Source organism: Lepidochelys olivacea, assembly GCF_965140295.1.
Source record: "Lepidochelys olivacea isolate rLepOli2 genome assembly, chromosome: 19".
In the NCBI taxonomy this organism is placed as follows: domain Eukaryota; kingdom Metazoa; phylum Chordata; order Testudines; family Cheloniidae; genus Lepidochelys; species Lepidochelys olivacea.
In genome coordinates, this window is record NC_140429.1 from 6,785,527 (window position 1) to 6,800,789 (window position 15,263).

Genomic DNA, 15,263 nt, shown 5'->3' on the forward strand with positions numbered 1-15,263 from the left:
CTTGCAAATATTTTACGTATGCTCCATGGTGGATGAAGGCTGTAATTAGGATATAGGAAAAGAACATCATTCTCTCGAGAAAGATACAGAAAACTTGGCTCGCTGTGTATGGTGTAGGGGGAAAGAATACAGACACACCAGCAAGTAGTTTATGTGCATTTCTATTGGATATGAAGATACATACAACAGATCCTACACACAGGTTATCTGCACCATCGCAAAAAGAGTTTGTGGATTTCTAAACAGCAGGAGCTGAGGAAAGTCCGGATACAGGCTGCAGCCCTTCACCTTAACTAACCTTCCAAAAGCGAGGCGTGGTCCCATCAGGTCGTAAATACATTCTCTTGCTCAGTAAGTCCCAGTTTGCATTGAGAGGCAGAGAGAGACTTCCCTGAGCTGACAGTAGTGATACTTCAGGCAATGGGGCCAGAAGACAAAACCAAAGCCAAGCTCCATTGAGTACGTTCCACTGACTTTAAAGAGAGACCCAGGCTAATCAGCAGGCTAAGACCTCCTGCTCTGTGATGACCAGAAAGATTCCAGCTTGTTAGGTCCTGTCTCCACTAGAGACTTAATTCATTAACCAGAAAAGTCTTACTGGTTCAATACCGTTTGAACTTCAAGTGGAGACAGGATGAGTGTACAGTAGCACCTTCTGCTGGCTGATCCCAAAAACAGCACTGTAGATGGTTTACAAGGGCCCTGTGCAGCTGCCTAGAGATAAGCTGCTTAGCAGTGTTGCCAGAAGAGAAACAGTGGGAAGAAAAATTAAAGTTCCCCACCAAACGGCTCCAGTCTAAGAAAGATAAAAGAGTGGAGAGTGACTGAAATTTACTTGAGCTGATCATGTTTGGTTTTAATCAAAGGGGGATGGTACTGAAAATAAAAGTATATTGTGAACTAAAGTTTTAGTGAGGCCTGCTTCAAAACTAGCAGAGGATTGGGGAGATTTACATGAGTGGAGGAGTTTAGAGAAATGGTTATCTGAGGGCCAATCCCAGAAGTCTTTGCTCAGGCAAGACTCCCAAACTGCAGTCGGTGGGATTTTGCCCCCATAAGGACCGGTTAAAGCAGCAGATTCCCCATCTCATGGGACTGACAGGATGGAGAAATGGTGCGCTGCTCTCACACTCTGCTGAAGGGAGAGATTGCATGCATCCATTTCTCTCAGCAATCTTTCCCTGCAGAGCAGCTGTCAGCCAGGAAGACGGTCAGATGGGTACGTTACTGGGGAAGGGTACTTGTGAATGAGGTGCTGTTACGACAAAGTCAAAAGGAGCCTGCCAGAGCACTGGAGCAGCGACACATCACAGCCAGTAGACTATCCATGTGGACATGACTCCCTTCTCAGGGGCTGAGCCTAGAGCACATTGCTCATGGTCCCAACTATTCAGCCAAGGACAAAGCTGAGGTTTTGTCTTTCTGGAACCACTGCTTTGTAAACACCTACCGTGGGGCAGCACAGAGGCCCTTCCACAGGAAAGGGATCTAGACAATAACCTGGAGGACCTCCTCACCCCCTCACGGTATTCATGTGCAAAACAAGTAGGAAGAAGACCTTTGGATTAACTCTTTAATACACTTGTACATGTGTGCGTATAGCGTAGAGGCAACTGTGAATTATAAGGCTATTGAGACATCAGCAGGTTCTGGAAATATCAAGAGCCCAGAGGGACGGCTGCTAGGGGGCTTTCTGATGTGTCCAAGACCCCACACTGTTTCTCCATTTCCTTTTGCTCCCATACAGTACATGGACTGTATGACAAAGTAAAACAGCCTCTTCCCTCCTTCTTCTAAGGGAAAGAGAAAGTGCTAACCAGGAAAAAATAAGCCAGCACACCCCAGCAGCCTGCCTTCAGGCAGGTCGGTTTTAAACCAGGAAGAGAAAAAGGAGCATCCAAGGCTGGGAAATGCTTCAAATTCTCCCCATTTCCACTCTCTGCTTTAAAGTCACGTTGAAAGCAGGACGGCTGCAGACCGCGCTCGTGACATTTCCAGTTGTTTGGATGCTATGAGCTGGCGGGAGAGACTGGAGACGGTTCACCCATCTGGCCCCCTGTGCTGCACTAGCTTTTAAAAGGGCATCACAGCCCACCACTAACAAGGTCTTTTAGCAAAAGGGCCAATCAGTTGAAAATCCGTGTATTAGATATCCACGCACACGCAGGAAAGTGGGTCAATCTAGTTTATATATATCCATATATAAAAGTGTATGTTGCCCTGCACATTGTTTTATATATCATATATATATATGTATATATTAAAAAAAAAAAATCTCCAAAAGCCTAAACTGGAAAATCTCAAAGTCCCCAGTCTTGGGACTAAGGAAAGGACATTAGATCAGTCTGTGGAACCATTCATATGTTACTATCCCTTCCCCTGTCTCCACCTGCTTAGTCAGCACAGCGAGAGCATTCCTCAGTCCCAACCTAACCCAAAGCTCCTATGCTCAGTTCTCCGGGGTTCTCCGCAGGTTCTGTGCAGTGCATTGGCTTTGCTGAGCGAAGACAATCCTCCCTGGGGCACTGCTGCGCTACAGCACCCCCTAGTGCTGGCTCACCAGAGCTGTCTTGAGATGGGTCCTTTAGGGGTTCCAGCGTGTCTGCTTCGGCCTGGGGTGTATGGGCACACAGGTCCTGCACCTTCTTGTTCAGGTCATTGCGCTCGGTCTGAAGGGCTCGGCAAAGCTTCTCCAGGCGCTGGATTTTCACCTGAAGCCCTTCCAGCTCCTTATCCCGAAGGGTTTTCTGCAAAAAGAGTCAACGGTCCCTAAGCAGTGAAGGTGAGGAATTGAGAGTCTTACCGCTAAGACAGAAACCTAGAGTCTGAGACCGGGGAAGAGAGGGAAAGGGAAACTCCTGGAAGAAACAGTCCAAGTTCACAGGCAAACATATCAGCAGTCAGCAAAGGACCCAACATTCATATGCTGTCACCACCCTCTTCAATCTACCTGTTCCCTTGCGGGACAGGGAGTGACTGTCCATCTCGGTAGCACCTTCCTTTCAAACACCATCATTAACCCTTGCTTCCTCACCACTAGTTTGGTGAGTCTCGTTATCCTCTGTACACTGAGGGGAAGGGACTTGCCCAAGATCACACAATGAGTCAGAGGCAAAGCCAGGAACCAGACTCTTGGTACTTACTCCCAGTTGCCTGTTCTAACCCCTAGATTGCTCTCTGATGCATTCGCCATTGGCTATTTGCCAGTCTCAGTGTACCCAACAAAATGCAAAGCTGAACCAGACGCCTGACAAGTTGCCGCAGCATGGTACCACAGATGGGGCTTACCTCCTCGGCCATCTCCAGCAGAGCCTTGTTGCTGCTCTCCCAGCGAGACCGATACACAGTGGTCTCTTTCTCCAGCTTCTTGATCTTTTTTGTCATCTACAGAAATACAGCAATAAAAGGAAAAGAGAAACAGTGATACAGAGCGTTGCAATTGGACAGTTTCTACAGCACCCTCGAGGGGGCATGGACATTCCCAGAGCAAGGGGTCAGATGCCAGCCGGCCCAGGAAAGTGCAGCAGCCCTTCCGCCTTGCCTCATCTCACCCACTGGAGTCAGTTTCACTGAGAGGGAATATTGACCAGGCCTCCCCAAGCCTCTGATACCCACCACCCACTGACCAGGGCACAACAAACCTGAACAAGAGCTGGGACTAAGCCACCCCCACACCCAGCTCTAAACTCCCCTAACCTTTGGGAAGGCTCAGGTGCAGGCTCTGCCAATCACGGCTAACCCTCGACCAACCTCTCCCACCCCACCCCAGACCAACTCCACCCACCCCATTGCACAGGAAAGCTCCTTCTGCTAATGATTGCTGAATCCAACTGGTTTACTTCCCAGGAGTACACAGCTCCTGGAAAATTTCTGAGGATGGTGAAAGCTGGCCTCCACGTAATCAAGGAGTTGCCACTTTACCAGCTTGGAAACCCAGTGGGGATGGTGGCAGACAGTGGCTCTAACACATCAGAGAGGACCATGCCAGCTCTCTGGCCAATAGGGGTGGCAGCCACAGTACCTTTTCCATCTCCTGTTTGAATGTAGTGAACACCTCACTGCTTTTGGAAAGCGTGTTCTGAAACTCCTCAAACTTCTCTGTGTAGAGGGCCAGCTAGGGAGAGAGGGAATTACAGCTCAGTGCCAAGTACCTTGACACTGCACAGCAAGCATCTTGTTCCAGCCTCCCTTCACCATTCCTCCCCAGTTCAGCGTCCAGCATGGGAGAGGCTGGATTTCTGTGAAGAACTGGGCTGACTCTTAGGATTCAAGCCCTTGTGGTTCAGTTGGTCCTGCTCTGGGCAGGGGGTTGGACTAGATGGCCTCCAGAGGTCCCTTCCAACTCTGTTATTCTATGATTCTATGATTCAGTAGAGTTCAGGGCTCTATGGTGTAACTCGTAGCACCAAGCTGCTATGCTCAGAGTCCTGGACTAGACAGAGGGGAACAATCCTCCCGTCTTGCTTAGGCCCAGTCCTGCAAGGTGGTGCATGCCCTCAACTTCCACTGACTTCAGCATCTCGCAGGATCAGGCTTTCTGTCCCATGTGAAAGAACAACCTACCTCAGCACTGAGAAAGATGCTGGTAACATTGGGACCTCCTCCTTCCTCCAAGGAAGCACAGAGGTTAAAAGGCATAGGGAGGTCCCACCCTGCATTGTACCTCCTGCGCTGTACCAGGAGCCAACACACCAGTGAAGACCACCCCCTTCCTCCCCCAGGGAAACGGGTTTCCTTCCACCTCTTTGCAGGTGGAAGGGAACCATAAGAGCCAGACAGCCCGGGCTGTGCTACGTCACCTGCTGCTTGAGATGGGTCTCCTGCTGCTTCATCAGCTCACACATTCTCTGAGACTCCACGGCCTCTTTCAGCAGCTAGAGGAGAAGGAGGGAGATGGGAATGCAGTTAGCTAACTGGACTCCAGGGAAGAGCTTGAGTCCATCCTAGCTCGGGAAGGGCCAGCTGGGTCAGAATCAGACACACCTGCAAGGCAGGGGCTTGGCACTGATCCAATAGTGAAGCACAACCAGTGCTGAAGAACAGACCAGGGCTTCTATTGCTGGGGACGGCCACTGCAGAGGATACTGGACTGGGACAGCCTGATCTGGCTGGGCAATTCCTTACCTCCCAACAGGCCAGCTGCTCTTAGGAAAGCGTTAGCAGGGAGGCGAGAACTAAAAGGTTCAACAGGTTTCGCTAAGATAGTTGCCAAAGCTGGAGACTTACAAAGTCCTTCTCCCGCTGGTGTCTCTCCTCTGCCTCCTTCAGCATCTCCTGGGCCTGCTGGAGCTTGGCATCCACCAACTGCTGCTGCAAGTCCTTGTGTTTGAACACCTTATCGATATGCTGCCAGGGGAAATACAGGGGCTGTTACGAACATGGTCACCTAGGCTCTGCTCCCCACATAACGCGTCAGCAATTCCACAGGAGCAGAGGGGCATATGACCCAGGAGGACATGTCCACAGGCCACCCAGGAGCCCTGTGAGTTCTATGTGGGGCATGCCCACTAGTTCATAGTACCTGGCTTACCGAAGGAGGGACCTCAATGGTTTCAGTTCCAATAACCCACGTGACTGCAAGGGAGAGGCACCAGTCTGGTGCTTAGAGCACAAGGCTCCTGGGTTCTAATCCTCTCTCTGCCACTGGCTCGCTTCACCTCTCTATGCCTCAGTTTCCCATTTGTAAAATGGCGATAAGGAGTATCAGGCAGGTCTGGGGTGAATAGCTCTGTGCAGCCAACAGCACTGCAGTTCAGTGTTATCATGACATAAATTAATATCATCCCAGTCTCCAGGAATCCACATCACCTTGCGGGTGCAGGTGGGGGGTGTATGTGAAGGAAAAGAAGAGGAAACATCCCCCTCCCAGCCAGCCCAGGATTCCATCTGCTCTGCAGAGCCCCCACCCTATCCCTCCTAGGCCCCAGGATTTCTCCTCCGATGGGTGCCCCACCTCCTCCCGCAGCTCATACTGCTCAATGAGTTTTTTCAGCCTCTCTGCCAGCTCCATGTTCTCCTGGCGCAGCTTGGAGTTCCGCTCATTGTGCTGCTCCATCTGCAGCTGGATGTCATTCAGCGTCACCTGGAAATGGGATGTCACTTCCTTCCGCTTCTCCTCCTCCTCCCGTGCACGCTGGACACCTTCCTCCTATGGGAGAAGACGAAAAGGAACAGAGAGACCCAGGTCAATCCCCCGCGTAATGCACAGGGAACATTTGGACCAGTTGACCCACAGAGCAACTTACCCAGATCACCCTGCCCTTCAGGGCACAGGTGCTATTGTTTAGGCCAAAGAGGAAAGAGGTTTGAGTGGCCCCTGCCCTGCACCCTCCCGTCCCTAGCCCATCTTGGTGCTCTTTCCGCCCCCCCAACCCCCCCCCTCCAACTATCCATCCACCTGAGACAAAAGGCAGGCAAGATGGATGAGTCAGATCTGCCCATTTCAGCTGTCCTGTCCTCTGCTGGGTAGGTTTGGCGATGGGGAAGAGATGGGCAGTATCATGGAGTGAAATCTAACGCAGGGCTATGCAGAAAGTGGGCTGGCCTCAGACAGTCTCACACAGACCAGACTGACCTCCCATGTGGGGTACAGCTGAATGCCAGACACTGCTTTCTACCCAGGGGTTCCCAGTTACGAAAACTCAAGAGTGCAACTGGTACTCCAGGCTCCCAGCTTCCCACCTTACCAAAGAGCCTCTGTGCTGGATGCCAGGGCACTGCCATTGCACAACTCCTTCATCTAAGATGCTCTAGCCCATCACAAAGCACCAGTTGCTCTAAACTGCCTGACAGTCTCGCTAGGCATGCCAAATCCCCAGTCTTCACTGTCTATGCAAGCGAAGAAGCAGTGCAAGATTAGCACACTAACGAATGGCAGGCAGTAGGCAATGGCTAGTACAGCCAAGCCCTTACTCTGGTAAATGGGAACAATCACCCTAGCAGGTTGGGAACCACTGATCTGGGGAAGAGAGAGAAAGCAGTTCCGTTCCGTTGGTGCCTTTCTCTCATGTTCAGAGCCCCCAAGGTGGGAAGCGAAGAGGCTCTTGCCTTGAGGGTGCGGTTGTGTCTCTGGAGCTCGCGGCACAAGCTCTCCAGCTTGCTGCGGGCCAGGATGGCCTTGCTATGTTCACTCCTCAGATGATCCTTCTCCTGTACTAGCTGCGTCTGCTTCTTCTGAAGGATTTTCATCTGCTTCTGGGAGTTCCTGTGCTCTTCCAGCTGGAGGGAGGGAGAAGCAGAGAGGGAAAGATGCAGCAAAGCAGACTCCAGCTACACCCCAGGGAGAGGGTTCTGGGTGAGAATGTTCTAGCCCCCAAGAGAATAACGATAGCATCCCAGTGCAAACAGCCACTGCAGTAATGAGGCCTGGAGAAATCCATGGCTTATACAGGCCCCCATTCCAGCAAGGGCTCTCACTGGGCACAGCTCCTTTCCTACAGCCAGGGGTTGGCTCTAGCATTAAATACTGTCCTTGAGTTAGATGAAGGTGGGGTGTGGAGTGCAGTGTTTTCTCAGTGGCATGGGCACCTCTATCCCTGGACTCATCACTCTAGAGGAACCACTTTGGGCACCATTTGCTACTCTGGATTCCGCTGGAACTTATTTCTGTGAGGAAGGCTCTGAGTCAGGCCGTTCCCTGTACAGCTAATCCATATCCATGTGCTTATTTCAGGTGTTACAATAGCTCTTATATTGTGGAGAGGGAGTGATGTCTAGTGTTTGGTGCGGGGGAAACTGGGAGTCAGGACTTCTGGATCCCATTTGTGGCTGTGTCAGTGATTCTGGGGCAGTGATTTCCCCTCTTTGTGCATCAGTTTCCACACCTGTGAAATGGTGATGAGGCTACCCGCCTGGTAGAGGGATTGTGAGGTTTCTTGCATGCAAGGTGCTGTGGACATGCTAAGTATTAATCAACCCTCACAAACTCCATGAGAGATGGGTCGGTAGCATTATCCCCTGCTCTAGATTCACAGATTCCAAGGCCAGAAGGGACCATTGTGATCATCTAGTCTGATCTCCTGTATGGCACAGGCCATAAAACTTCCCCCAAATAATTCCTAGAGCAGATCTTTTAGAAGAATACCCAATCTTGTTTTAAAAATTGTCAGTGATGTAGAATTCACCCCGACCCTTGGTAAATTGTTCCAGTTCTAGAGTTGGGGAAGCTGAAGTACAGAGAGAAGAAGGGTCTTGCCCAAGGCCACACAGCGAGTCAGTATCAGATCTGGGAGTAAAATTCAGGAGCTCTTAGCCCCCCAAACTCCATCCACTAGACAGTACTGCCTTTCTGAATAGTCAGTCTCCCCTTTGGCATGCACTTCCCTTGAGCCTCCTTATCTCTGTCCCAAGCACTATGTTTCCTGGGCTGTGTACTGTTTTGTCCTCTCAGTGCAGTGTGTTGGGAAAATGGGACCTGCCAGCAGATATAACGGCACAAGGGTGACACTGAATACCGGGCCGGTTCTATCTCAGGAGCACACCACAGCTGGTTCATTGCATTTGAGCTCTTTGGCCCTACCCCGGCTTGTTTTGCTCTCTCTGTGCAGAGTACGGTCCAAGTTAGCAGGCCAGAGAAAGACGGTCTTTAAAATGGCCATATATAGCACTCCTGACATCGATAGCAGGGTGGAGCTTGGAAACCCCACAATACCAATCTGCCCAAGGCACTTCTATACTCGCTTATACTTCTGCTGTGCAGAGACGGCTAAATGATCACTAGAAAACAGACTGAGCCTAACAAACTCTCTCCACCTGAGGCCTAGCTGCATTTTTGAACCCAGGTGTCCAGAGAGCCTAGGAAGCCATGTTTCATGTGAAAATAACTGCAGCGTATGCATGGGCTGTCCCCCTCAATCTAGGGACGTCTGTCTCCTGTGTCGCCAAACAATCTCGATCCCTCGGCCGTGAGAGACGTCTCCTGCCCTAGAGCCTGAAGTGTAGTGCTAGGAACTGACCAGCTCAGCGTATTTCTTGCACAGTGCCGCCAGCTTCTCCTCTGGGGTGCTCAGTGTGTTCAGCGTCTGCATCAGCAAAGTGATCTCCTTGCCTGGAAGGCAAGACAGAAAGCAGAAACAGCTCTTTCACCCAGAGCTCTGGATCACAAGGCAAAGGGGAAACACCCAGGTGGAAACCAGAAGCTGCTACATTCCCTGCTCCAAATACACACAAAACCACAGCTAGGATCCCTGATGCACTTCTCAGATTCTCCACAAGAATTTAAGCCATCAGTGTGTAATTTAATTTGGGGCTGTTTCCTTGGGAGGATGGACTCCAGAGACCTAGGTTCAATTCCCTGCTCCGTCACTGACTTCTTGTGAGACCTTGAGAAAGTTACTTAAGTCCAGGTCCTCAGAAGGTATTTAGGCACCTCACTGATTTCAATGAGAGTTAGGTGCCTAAACAGAAATCTTCCCAGGCCTAATTTTTAAGCCTGACTCAGACCCAAGCCCACCTGACATAAGCCCAAGAAGGTCAAGTTGTTTCCCAATCTGACCCCAACACTTCCCCACCCCCGAAACTGCATCAGCACCACTGTCGTCTCCTGCTGGGGGGTTGGATCTTCTCCCCAGGCCCATGGGATCAGTGCGGAGGCAGCTGCAAGTGCCTGTGTGCATTGTGCCTCCTCAGCACAACCAGTCTGCAGCGCACACGGTGCAGCGAGATGGTGGTGCTCAGTATGAGCAGGGCAGGCAGCCACCCAAGTGCTGACCCCCAGGCAGGAGGAGTGCCGACCAGAGCCGGTCTGGTTGTTTTCCCACCTGACCCAGACCCGACACCTGCAGTCAAATCCCACAGGGTTCAGGTCAGGCTGCAGGGCTTTATAGCTAAATACCTTTGAAGATCTGAGCCTCAGTCTTAGTTCCCCATCTGCACACAGATCCCATGAGAATAAGTATATTAAATCAATGAGATGCTCAGATATTACAGTGCAGGGGGGGTCCTATCAATACTAATATAGATGGCTGGATAAGCAACTTGACCTAGGCTGCACAGTCAGCATGTGGCTCAGCAGGGAATAGAACTTGGGAGTCTTGGACTTGCACGTCCAGGTTTAACCGCTAAATCACCCCAACCCCCGGTAAATGCAGCAGAAGAAAGAAGTTTAGTGCATAGCTGTGTGTGCAATTTCATGCCTAATTTGTAAATGCAATTACAATAAACGTAGATGCAAATTAGACAGGCAATTGCACACTCGTTTTGCACGCTTACCCTATTTAGAAATCCTCTGTTGCTAGCTTATGCAGATCAAACAGGGCAATTTACTTTCTCACCCAAATGCAGGAATAACTGATGGTCTCTGTAGGATCTCACCTACATCCTTTTCTTTTATCGAGAGTGTGTGTGGGGGAAGACAGTTCTTAGAAGCCGTGCACTCAGCCTGGCCCAAAGCGCAAAGCTGTATGTACATGCCCTGCCCAAAACTGTGTGCACCTGGAATTCAGAGACTTCGTCAGTGCTCAGGGCTGGTCTGTGCCTGAGCAGCACAGGGCATATGTCTTCACATCCCTATGGCACATGGAGCCATATCGTTTTTCAACATTGCTGTGCAGTGCATGGCTAGGATGCTTATTTCAGTGGCTTTAGCAGAGGGCAGTTAAATCACTATGAAAATGGAAGGCCCCAGGAGGAAAGTTCCCCACCCCAGAGTGGCCACAGACCAAAGCTAGGAACCCCTACCGAGACCCTTGGCTTTCTTTTTCTCCTGGGCCCGTTTCTGATCACGCTCCCCACACTCGTCGTTGGCTCGGAACTCTTCGGTCCCCTTGGAGCCCTCCTTCTCTCCATTCATCTCAGGGCAGCCTGGCTCCTGCTCGCCGTTCCTGGGGGATTCGCTCCGGCACTTGTCTGCTTCGTCTGGCTCCACGGGCTCGCTCTGCCCACCATCATCTCCTGGACCTTCTTGGCTGGCATCCACACAGTACGTGTTCAAGATGTCCTCCAGCTGCCTGCTCAGCTCTTCAGAGACATCACACGTGGCAGGCTGGGAGGATTTTGTCTCCTCCTCCACATGAGAAGCTATGGGAGATAGGTGAGGACAAACACATGACACTTTCTCTAACAATTTCTATCCTGCTAGCTCCTCTCTATTGTAGCCCTGTGTAATAACCAGAGAGCAGTGGAAAGGCTTCCTACCAGGGCCAGCAAACTTTCAGCAACATACATTCTCCTGGGGTATTGCATCTCTAACTAGCTGCTCTGACAGTGGAGCTGCACTTCTAGCTAAGTTCCCTTCCAATCTAGGGAGCATGACCAGGCTCCCAACATCTGTCGGTGGCAAAACTCCCACTACGTTTATTGGGAGCAGGCTCAACGTGCGTTTTCCTTCATAAGAACAGCCTACTAATATCCATTCCTGGAGTGAAGTATATGGTTTAGAACCTTTCTCCTTATGCACCACCCTGACAGCTAAGGTCAGTAAGGTCCTCCTGCTGAGAATCCCAATTTGATCTCTTGAAGATTGGCAGCAGTTGATGAAGTCATCGCAGCCACTGGGCATTCACCAGACCCCAAATTTACTGGTCATCAGTGTGGATGGCAGGGTTCATTTCAACCAACTACTTACTTGACTAGAGAGCTTTCCCCAGCTGGAGGGTTATTTTTGTTATTTCTATAGCACCAATAGGAGAGCAAATGTATAGGCTCATGGGTGGTGGTGGTGAGGGGACAACTAATAATAATGCCCAGTAAAGCAGGTCTGTTTGATTTTTTGACTCTAAAGTCCAAGAGGTCACAGCAATGGGTGAACAGTAAATAATTCAATACAGCCAGCTCAGAACCAGTGGTGGATGCATCTTCACACCTTTGTATCCACCATCCCATACACACGGTTACTACTTTGGAACTGCACATATACAGACATTACACACACCTGAAATGAAACCCAGGACTCTGCTTCTAAAGCCACAAGCTTCCTGCATGTGAGTGAATGGAAATTTGTTACAACAGCCACCCCAGAGAGAAAGCCACAGCTAGACATGGCCACTCAGTTCAAAATGGAAACACACCCTCATTCTTATCCTGCTCCTCACTGGTCAGGCTCTCAGCATTGCCATCAGCAGAAGGCTCAGAGTTGCATGTCCTGGACTGGCTTGGGGAGTCCCCAGCTTCAGGGGGAGCTGCAGCCTCGGCTAAGACTCCTTCCTGTAGCACCAGATTGCTGTTCATTTTGGGAGGACTAGCAGGCAGCAAAGCAGCTTTGTTCTCCTCACCTTGGTTCTTCATCAATGCTCTTCTCCCCACTCAGTCTCAATAAACCCTGGTGAAAGAGAAAGGTCACCTGAGTTTAGTTGTAAGAAATGAGGATTCATGAGATTTTAGCAGAAATCACCACCCTGCAACAGACTGACTGTGAGGTGAAATCAACAGGAATCGACACACTCAGAACTGGGAGAGCAAGGTTCTTCACTGACCCTCCCCATCCACTGCTAGTTGTAAGACGCATTTGCTGCCTCTCACTCAACAGCAGCTTTGTGAACCCCATTCTGCTATTGGAAAGCGCACGCATCCTTTCTCCCATATCTCCAAGCTATCCCGCTCGCCATAAAGAGTTCCATGTCTGGATAACTGTTCCTCCAGTTGAGTAAACTGCTCCTCCAAACCCCTGGAGTAAATGGTTCTCTCACTTCTGTATTCTGCAGACTGCAGCCTTCTGATGGACCCAAGTTCCCATCCCTCACTTCATGCTTTGCTCTCAGAACATTTCATTCCACAAGCCACCAGGAAATAAGTTCCATGGATCACAGCATTAGCCTAGAGGGGCCCATGCAGGCTGACATGAGAACCTCTCTCTCTAGGATTGAATGCATTGCCTTTACTAAGCACACAGGCCCTCCTAGCTCAGGAGCAATGGACAGAGGCCAAAATCTTGAATCAGGATCCTCAAGGCAGAAGAGGGACCAGCGTCTATTAAAACAACGGGTGCATTTGGCTGGAGGGAAAGCATGCAATTTCCAAGAAGAGCTGGTGGTCAGCAACAAAGAGATCTATCAACAGCTCCATGAAACACAACAGACAGACACAGGCCAAATTCAACCTTCTTTCCATTTCCATGCCCCTCCAGGGATACACTCTCTCTCTCTCTCACCCTCAATCTCTCATTCACCATGCAGATGACAGGGAAAGCAATTGCTGCAGCCACTCTGCAGTCTCCCATTTCAGAGACACTTCTAATGATGAAGCACAGGCAGCTTATCTGTCCCAGGACAATTCGGATCCCACCTCTGATGAGAGGAAAGCGTTGTCCCAAATTTGGGCATAGCGCCCCACGGGTAAGTCTTCTCAGAGGGCAACGCAGGGCACAACCAGCCACGTGAAGCCAGGGGAGGCAGTTAAAAAGTAATGGGGGCCAGGCAAGCGCGGCATCTAGTCGTGCACAGGCCCCACGATGGGCCCGTCTCTCACAGGCAGGCCCAGCAGCACCGGTTTCCCACACTGCACACAGCCCCCGTGTCACGAATGCCCCCTCTCCCTGTGGCACCCCACGCGCTGCACACATCGCTACGTTACCCAGTGTGCCCCACCCAGCTCTGCAGGGCCCACAGGCTCCACTGCCTCAGCTTCCCCTGCCAGCGCCCTACGCCAGCCCCCCCTGCACTGTGCCCCCCAAGCTGCCCTAGATACCCCGCGATCCCAGCCCCACTCCCACCCTGCCCCATTCACACACACATGCCGCCCCCCTGCTCCCCACACCCTCACCAGGCCCCGCCCTCTGCCCCCAAGGCTGCGGGCAGGGACGTCACCCCTACCCTGCAATGACATCACCGACGTACCGCGTGACGTCACCGCCGAGTACCCTGACGTGGCTCCCTACCCTCAGCCAATCAGTAGCGGCCGCCGGCCGCACTCCGGCAGATTGGAGAGCCCCCTACATACGGGTCCCCACGGCGCTCAGCGTCCCCTCGTCCCCGCGGCGGAGCTCTGCGACCGGGCAAGCGGTTTTGCAGCCTCCAGCCCGGGCCTCTGAGCGGGTACAGAGAGCGCATGCGTCGTCACCCGCCGTGCCCGCCAGCCAATCCGCGAGCGGGGCGGCGCGGGGCCTGCCGGGAAATACAGCGAAGCGGCGGCATTCGAGGCGGGCAGCCGGTGCGACTACATCTCCCGGCGTGCCTCGCGCCAGGGGGCGCTAGTATGTCTCCCGGCGTGCCTCGCGCCAGTAAGGGTATGGGGGGAGTGGTGCGGGCAGCGGGAGGAGAAGCCCCCTCCTCGCGCCCTAAGTGGCGGGGGAGAGAGCCGTGAGGAGAGGGGGCAGGGAGGCACTAGCCCGAGGGGGGGGGGAGCCGTGAGGAGAGGGGGCAGGGAGGCACTAGCCCGAGGGGGGGGAGCCGTGAGGAGAGGGGGCAGGGAGGCACTAGCCCGGGGGGGGGGGGAGCCGTGAGGAGAGGGGGCAGGGAGGCACTAGCCCGGGGGGGGGGAGCCGTGAGGAGAGGGGGCAGGGAGGCACTAGCCCGAGGGGGGGGGAGCCGTGAGGAGAGGGGGCAGGGAGGCACTAGCCCGAGGGGGGGGGGAGCCGTGAGGAGAGGGGGCAGGGAGGCACTAGCCCGGGGGGGGGGGGAGCCGTGAGGAGAGGGGGCAGGGAGGCACTAGCCCGGGGGGGGGGGGAGCCGTGAGGAGAGGGGGCAGGGAGGCACTAGCCCGGGGGGGGGGAGCCGTGAGGAGAGGGGGCAGGGAGGCACTAGCCCGAGGGGGGGGAGCCGTGAGGAGAGGGGGAGGGAGGGAGGCACTAGCCCGAGGGGGGGGGAGCCGTGAGGAGAGGGGGCAGGGAGGCACTAGCCCGGGGGGGGGGAGCCGTGAGGAGAGGGGGCAGGGAGGCACTAGCCCGGGGGGGGGGGAGCCGTGAGGAGAGGGGGCAGGGAGGCACTAGCCCGGGGGGGGGGGAGCCGTGAGGAGAGGGGGCAGGGAGGCACTAGCCCGAGGGGGGGGGAGCCGTGAGGAGAGGGGGCAGGGAGGCACTAGCCCGAGGGGGGGGGAGCCGTGAGGAGAGGGGGCAGGGAGGCACTAGCCCGGGGGGGGGAGCCGTGAGGAGAGGGGGCAGGGAGGCACTAGCCCGAGGGGGGGGGGAGCCGTGAGGAGAGGGGGCAGGGAGGCACTAGCCCGAGGGGGCAGGGAGGCACTAGCCCGGGGGGGGGGGAGCCGTGAGGAGAGGGGGCAGGGAGGCACTAGCCCGGGGGGGGGGGAGCCGTGAGGAGAGGGGGCAGGGAGGCACTAGCCCGAGGGGGGGGGGAGCCGTGAGGAGAGGGGGCAGGGAGGCACTAGCCCGAGGGGGG

At 53.4% G+C, this 15,263-nt stretch overlaps 1 protein-coding gene across 1 annotated transcript; it reads right to left on the bottom strand.

Moving 5' to 3' along the window:
- Nucleotides 1–145: 145 nt before the first annotated feature.
- TXLNA (taxilin alpha) lies at nt 146–13,977 on the bottom strand. The gene is made up of 11 exons (XM_084609700.1): nt 13,770–13,977; nt 12,006–12,256; nt 10,678–11,016; nt 8,955–9,046; nt 7,048–7,218; nt 5,954–6,148; nt 5,227–5,346; nt 4,800–4,874; nt 4,022–4,114; nt 3,289–3,384; nt 146–2,747 (listed from the first exon to the last, which is right to left on the bottom strand). The coding sequence occupies exons 2-11, from the start codon at nt 12,220–12,222 to the stop codon at nt 2,430–2,432; spliced, it is 1,716 nt and encodes a 571-aa protein (XP_084465826.1). The 5' UTR covers nt 12,223–12,256; nt 13,770–13,977; the 3' UTR covers nt 146–2,429.
- Between the last annotated feature and the right edge of the window lie 1,286 nt (nt 13,978–15,263).

What these genes read in the sequence shown, in the direction of transcription:
- TXLNA (XM_084609700.1), bottom strand. Translation starts at nt 12,222, where the DNA reads ATGAAGAACCAAGGTGAGGAGAACAAAGCTGCTTTGCTGCCTGCTAGT. An exon ending in GCAAGAAATACGCTGAGCTG is followed by an intron (nt 7,219 to 8,954) that starts GTCAGTTCCTAG and finishes CCCTCCCTCCAG; the next exon opens with CTGGAAGAGCACAGGAACTC. An exon ending in ACCAGCGGGAGAAGGACTTT is followed by an intron (nt 4,875 to 5,226) that starts GTAAGTCTCCAG and finishes CTTCTCCTCTAG; the next exon opens with CTGCTGAAAGAGGCCGTGGA.